Here is a 7,500-nt window from a genome sequence, read left to right as displayed (position 1 = left end):
CATGTTAACAAGTTTCTCCAAGTACAAGTTGGAATGCATTTCCATAAAAACTAAACACATGTATAGGATCTAGTTGTGGACTCCATGCATTCTTTGTGTTTAAGCAATAATCAGTCAGAAATGACAGGAAAACACATGTTTGTCCTGTCTGAACACATATACGTGACTAAAGTGCCTGAGCGTCGATGAAGTTCACTCACAGACAGTGATTTCTGTGTCTTAAACATCCGGCTTCAGCTCTTTTGTCTCTGTCATGAAGAAAGTATGAATGAGCGGCTCCATCAGATCAGAGTTATTTAACATCAGACTGCGTTCACTTCATCTCAGTTTCTCTCTCTGTGTAGTTGTTAGTGATCTGAATGAGTCCCTGTATGTCTGAATCTCACCAAACCTGCCGTCTCTGATGAATCGTAATGCTCATCACTGTAATATAATACTGTTTTCACCGTATTACAGTTCAAAATCAATGCAATGCAATCAACAACAAATACTACAATGAGCTTGTCTGCTTGAATTATCCGTCTCAAGACGAAAGCTGATTGAGTTTCATCACATTCACAGAATTAGACACGTTCATGCATTAGCAGTGATTCTAGCAGTAAATATAACGATCATTTCATCACAAAATAACATGTTTGTCCCATCAGACTGACCTCAAGCTGCTTCTCCTCTCGTCTTACTTCTGTCCTCCTTCATCTGTGTGTGTGTGTGTGTGTGTGTGTGACTCCTATCAGACGAGAGCGTTCACAGCCGCTCGCTCTCCTCCTCTTCCCCTCAGCTGTGTGTGTGTGTGTGTGTGTGTCTGCCAGCATGCTGATGGTCGTTTCTCTTATCTGTGTTTCTTTGATGTGTTTCTGCTGGCAGACTGCAGTCTGTGTTTAAAATACCTCTGTAATGACCCTGTTTATGGTCTGTGTGTGTGTGTGTGTGTCCTGATGCTCTAGTATGTTTTGCACAAACTTGTTGCTTTTATTCTCCATGAGGATCAAACTTCACAGATGTGGACGCATTGAAGTCAAAACAGGAAGCTGAAAGAGATCCAGCTCATATTTCACCTTCAATTTAAGAGGAAAAATAAGAAATTATTTTCAAACAGACAAAATTGGGCCTATTTTTAGGAATATTAAGATTTATTTTTGCATTTACCCCTCAATATTCTCATTACTATAATGTGAATGAATTATTTTGAATTATTATTGATAATAATATTATTTTATTTATGAAGTAAATGTATATTTCAACGATATAAAAATAAATAAATGTGGTAGTAAATTTAATTTAAGCTGGTTTTAAATAAACTTTTTATTCTGTATTTTTTTTCCACAGGAATATAAATTAGGCGGGGTAAAAAACACTATGTCTATGCAAAATAACAAAAAGAAAAGGTTTCACACCTTTATACAAAAATGACAATATTAAGTCATGCCTTATTTATTTATTTATTCTTTGTTTGTTTGTTTGTTTTGTTTCATGAATATTAATAAATTAATACAAATGATTACATAGTATTTCTATAAAAAATAGCTTTACACAAAATTAAACTAAGCTCAAACAGACATTTTGAGGAGAAAAAGTGAAAAAAAAGTACAATAACATTAAAACATAATAATAATTAATAATAATATATTTTTACAGTTATAAAAATAGGCTTTACAAAATATATAAAATAAGAAAAAATATATTGAAATGTCAGTCATTTTTATTTTATTATATTTTATTTTTGGTAAATAAACACATAGTACTCCTAAATACAAAAATATTTTACAGAAATGTATTTGTTCCCCCTTTAAAACTAGCTAAACTAAAAAAAAAAAGCTAGAAGAACTTACAAAAAGAAAAGCAATAAAACATGTAATTTAAAATGGGCTTCCACAGTGATATAAATAAAATAAATTGATAAAAACTATTTAATGTTTTCTTTCTTCATGCAAGATTTCTTGTTTCTGTCTTTACTGTGGTGAAATATGATCTGTGAGCGTGTGCGAGATCTCGTTCCGGCATCACACAGCATGGATCCAAATAGATTTATGTCCCACGATCATAATTAATGAACAGAAGCAATAATATGTTGATCATGTGGGTTGTAAAACACAGTCTCTGTCTGACGGACGGAGGGTGTTTCCAGATGTGTGCGGGTGGTTTTCCTGACGCTCTGCTCTGTCTCTGTCCGCTCTGCAGTGCTCGGTGTCCTGTGGGAAGGGAGTCAAAGAGCGGCAGATCATCTGTGTCGATCAGAACCAAACACAGATCCAGGAGCACAGCTGCGCTCATCTCATCCCACCCAGAACACAGAAGGCCTGTCGGGCCGGGCCCTGCCCCTCCTGGAGAGCCAATCGGTGGAGAGAGGTATGTGACATCACTTCCTGCAACTGGCTTTTTCATCATTAATATTATTATTATTAATAATGAACACACAGCACTCATTCATAAGGTCTACAGACATGAGTTTGTATTTCCTTCAGCCGGAGGTGTATTCATCTCACTTTTGGTGTGAAAGGGCTTTTATATTTGTAAAATAATAACTTATTTATATTTAAATCAAACAAGCAAGCCCTGCCCAGATTTAAACAGTAACTCAAAAGTAACGTAACACATTACTTTCCATAAAAAGTAACTAATTAGTTACTTTTTTTAAGGAGTGACGCCATATTGTAATTCATTACTTTTACAAGTACAACCCGAATTCCGGAAAAGTTGGGACGTTTTTTAAATTTTAATAAAATGAAAACTAAAAGACTTTCAAATCACATGAGCCAATATTTTATTCACAATAGAACATAGATAACATAGCAAATGTTTAAACTGAGAAAGTTTACAATTTTATGCACAAAATGAGCTCATTTCAATTTTGATTTCTGCTACAGGTCTAAAAATAGTTGGGACGGGGCATGTTTACCATGGTGTAGCATCTCCTTTTCTTTTCAAAACAGTTTGAAGACGTCTGGGCATTGAGGCTATGAGTTGCTGGAGTTTTGCTGTTGGAATTTGGTCCCATTCTTGCCTTATATAGATTTCCAGCTGCTGAAGAGTTTGTGGTCGTCTTTGACGTATTTTTCGTTTAATGATGCGCCAAATGTTCTCTATAGGTGAAAGATCAGGACTGCAGGCAGGCCAGGTTAGCACCCGGACTCTTCTACGACGAAGCCATGCTGTTGTTATAGCTGCAGTATGTGGTTTTGCATTGTCCTGCTGAAATAAACAAGGCCTTCCCTGAAATAGACGTTGTTTGGAGGGAAGCATATGTTGCTCTAAAACCTTTATATACCTTTCAGCATTCACAGAGCCTTCCAAAACATGCAAGCTGCCCATACCGTATGCACTTATGCACCCCCATACCATCAGAGATGCTGGCTTTTGAACTGAACGCTGATAACATGCTGGAAGGTCTCCCTCCTCTTTAGCCCGGAGGACATGGCGTCCGTGATTTCCAACAAGAATGTCAAATTTGGACTCGTCTGACCATAAAACACTATTCCACTTTGAAATAGTCCATTTTAAATGAGCCTTGGCCCACAGGACACGACGGCGCTTCTGGACCATGTTCACATATGGCTTCCTTTTTGCATGATAGAGCTTTAGTTGGCATCTGCTGATGGCACGGCGGATTGTGTTTACCGACAGTGGTTTCTGAAAGTATTCCTGGGCCCATTTAGTAATGTCATTGACACAATCATGCCGATGAGTGATGCAGTGTCGTCTGAGAGCCCGAAGACCACGGGCATCCAATAAAGGTCTCCGGCCTTGTCCCTTACGCACAGAGATTTCTCCAGTTTCTCTGAATCTTTTGATGATGTTATGCACTGTAGATGATGAGATTTGCAAAGCCTTTGCAATTTGACGTTGAGGAACATTGTTTTTAAAGTTTTCCACAATTTTTTTACGCAGTCTTTCACAGATTGGAGAGCCTCTGCCCATCTTTACTTCTGAGAGACTCTGCTTCTCTAAGACAAAGCTTTTATAGCTAATCATGTTACAGACCTGATATCAATTAACTTAATTAATCACTAGATGTTCTCCCAGCTGAATCTTTTCAAAACTGCTTGCTTTTTTAGCCATTTGTTGCCCCCGTGCCAACTTTTTTGAGACCTGTAGCAGGCATTAAATTTTAAATGAGCTAATTAAGTGGATAAAAGTGTAAAATTTCTCAGTTTAAACATTTGCTACGTTATCTATGTTCTATTGTGAATAAAATATTGGCTCATGTGATTTGAAATTCCTTTAGTTTTCATTTTATTAAAATTTAAAAAACGTCCCAACTTTTCCGGAATTCGGGTTGTACCTTTCCCCAACACTGTCTACACTCTCTCCTGCCCCGGCTTTACCCCCGAACCCGTCACGATCCCCCATCATCCCCCTCTGCGTCTGGAAGCAATCAGCTCGTCTCACAGGTCTGCATCGAGCATGAAATCTGCCAGCGCAGAGGAAAGACACGCTTTATATCTGAACACCGCACCTCTTAAACACACGCACTGCTCTAATCCTCAGTGGATTCCACCCCAAGAGTTGAATGAAATTAGTCTTTTTCAACTCTAATACCATGTTGTGTCTGATCAGCAGTTTTGGTAATACTTTATTTTTAATGTGTTCTTGTTGCATGTTACACGTACTTGATATTATAGTAATAATAAATTATGCCTAATTACATTCAAGTAACCCCAGGCCAAACCCTAATCCAAACTCTAACAATATAGTTAGTACTTCAATGTAGAATTAAACTGGAACAAGGAGACCTTAAAATAAAGTATAAACGCAATTTCTTATTAATGAGTGAATGTGGAAACTTCAAATTTGTATTGTTACCATGGTTTTGCCATGTTGTTACTTTTTGATTAATTTAATTTAATTTAATAATTAAATTAAAATAAATAAATTAAAATAAAATAAAATGTAGAATTTTATATATACAAATTTTATTTAATTAAAAAAACTCAAAAACAGACAAAAACATAATTTTATTAAACTTACACATTTATTTCTAATAAAACAATATAAATATTACTTCAACAATTTATTTATTTTAAAATTAATGAATTCATTTTATTTGTATAAACTTTCACTTTCAGATTAAACAAAAAAAACGTGATACATTTTTCACACTACAGTGGCTCAACAAAAGACATACAATATTAATATTTATCAATGAAATTCTGTCCCAAAACATTGGGAGGTATGGACAAAAGGTCTAAATATATATATTTTTAAATTTTAGACACTAAAATAACTGTGCTGATAAGTATTTTTGACACTTATGTTGCTCCATACATACCCGGGTCAAAAATGACCCGAACACAAAACGTGTTATATCTCTTAAAAAAATTGCAAAAAATCTGATCAAAATAAATGAGATGTGTTTTGAGAGTCTTAAAACATTTGCAAAGTTTAATCACCTTACAAAAAACTATGCAGTTTCTAGAAATGTGTCCCTCCATCTCTTCCAAGTCAAAATGAGGTGAGTGTTAATTCAGACCAGCTCCAGATATGAACTCACAACTCATGTAATGGGTAATAATGAGGTGTGTTTCCATATGTTTGTGTGCAGTGTTCAGTGAGCTGTGGCACTGGCCTTCAGTTGCGTGAGGTCTTCTGCAGGTCAAAGGGCAAAGGTCGCGTCTCTGATGATCTGTGTGACGCACGAGTACGTCCTGATCTCCTCCGCTCTTGCTTCCACAGCGACTGCCAGACGCACAGCTGGACAACACATGACTGGAAGGACGTGAGTAAAACACCATCGATGAATGTGCTTCATTACACTAGAGCTGTTACCTAGATGTCAGGACTTAAAGCTGAAGATGAAGAAAGAACAGCGTGGTTAAACTGGGCTCCCAAGTTTGTTTGTTTTTTGTGGTTACATTTGTTTTATTATTTTTGCCTTTATTTTGCTTTATTAATAGCGAAAAAACACATAGTACTTTGGATACTTTTATACAAAATATATATATATATTTTTATAAATAACAAATGAGTGCATAGTTCGTATATACAAGATACTTTTATACAAAACATGCTAGTAAGAAAGTCAAAATCAGAGAAACTAGAAAGTGTATTTATTTACAATTTTATATTGAATTTTTTTGTATAATTTTATTCTTAGCAAATTACCACACAGTTCTTATAAATACGATGCTTTGATACAGATACCAAGTATAAGTTATACTGCATGTCACAATGAGAGAATATTTATTTAGTTATTATTATTTTATTATTTTCCAATAATAAGTCATAATTCAAAATCAGAGAAAGCTTAATCTGTTTTTCATGTCATTATCTATTTTATTTTATTTTGTTTTATTATTTTTTTTTACTATCAGAGAAAGCTTAATCATTTTTTTTCATCAAGAATAAATATCTCACCAAAATCTGAAAATAAATATTTGTAAAAATTAAGAAAAGAAATACAACAAAAAGCCTTTATTTGCACCTTGTTCACGCAGAAAAAAAGCCAATAATATGCTATAAGTCACCAATGGAAAAATCTGTAATTATTTATTTTTATTAGCAAATGAACACATCATATTTATATGTAAGAGACTTTTATAAAAGACTTTTTTTTTTTTTTTTTTATTATTTATAATGATGAAGAATCGAGAACAAATGTCCCATTTCACCTCAGAATCTGAACAATAATATTTCTTTTATGTCTTTGGAAAATGTCTTTATTTTGGTGTGTTTTGGACCTGAACTCCCGGCGAGGTTTTCTGAGGTTATCCGTGTGTCTCTGGAGATGAAACAGCTCAAACCCTGATCATCAAACACGCTCTGATGTCTCTGTGTTTATGTCATCTGAATATAATCTGTGTGATTTGTGTCCCTCCGTCTCTCCCAATGCTTGACCTTAAACGGTCAAATACGGTTGTTGTTTATGAGTTTTACTGCCCACTCTACTGTAAATAATTTAGTAATAATTCAGATTTTCCCTGCCCACAAGATTCTTAGTAACAGCAGCAATGCAAAGTCATTTTATACTGGGAAAGTTATTATTATTTGACGTAAGATTAGTAAAGCATTTCTGGCTTTGATGTGTGTGTGTCCAGTGTAATGTGAGCTGTGGCCGCGGCGTGAGGTCCAGATCTGTGTTTTGTGTGGACGGAGGGATGAAGGCGGCTCCGGACAGCATGTGTGATGCCTCTCTCAAACCCCCCACACACGAGCCGTGTCACAGCGCCACCTGCCTGTACGTCTGGATCAGCAGCGCATGGAGTCAGGTGCGTCTGCAGTGCTCACACACCTCCTCGAGAGAGAAGAGACCTCAGGAACATCACAGGAACCATCTGGAGCGATTCATTCACTTTCTGCTCCAGTTCACATTCAATAATAATAAGAAGAAAAGAAAATATAAATATATAAATATTAAAATATATATTGTTTAAAAAGGTTTCTCCTTAAGTATTTTTAAGAATGAATGTCGTATAGTAAGTTTAAAGACCTGATATAATTGTCATTACTATTATTTTTGTTATTGTTTTTTTTGTTGTTGTTTATATGTGACCCTGGAGCACAAAA

General features: G+C 35.3%; 1 protein-coding gene across 2 annotated transcripts in view; it reads left to right on the top strand.

Moving 5' to 3' along the window:
• The window catches only part of LOC132124708 (A disintegrin and metalloproteinase with thrombospondin motifs 20), a 106,741-nt gene that overhangs the window by 92,260 nt on the left and 6,981 nt on the right, over positions 1-7,500 (top strand). For both annotated transcript variants that reach the window (XM_059535851.1, XM_059535852.1), the window contains 3 exons: positions 2,179-2,346; positions 5,540-5,713; positions 7,032-7,202. In XM_059535851.1, coding sequence (XP_059391834.1) covers positions 2,179-2,346; positions 5,540-5,713; positions 7,032-7,202 — 513 coding nt within the window. The remainder of the gene's footprint in view (positions 1-2,178; positions 2,347-5,539; positions 5,714-7,031; positions 7,203-7,500) is intronic.

The sequence above is a fragment of the Carassius carassius genome, chromosome 43, assembly GCF_963082965.1.
Source record: "Carassius carassius chromosome 43, fCarCar2.1, whole genome shotgun sequence".
NCBI classification, from domain to species: Eukaryota; Metazoa; Chordata; class Actinopteri; order Cypriniformes; family Cyprinidae; genus Carassius; species Carassius carassius.
The sequence above is the reverse complement of the archived record's forward strand: the minus strand, read 5'-3'. Positions and strand labels throughout refer to the sequence as shown.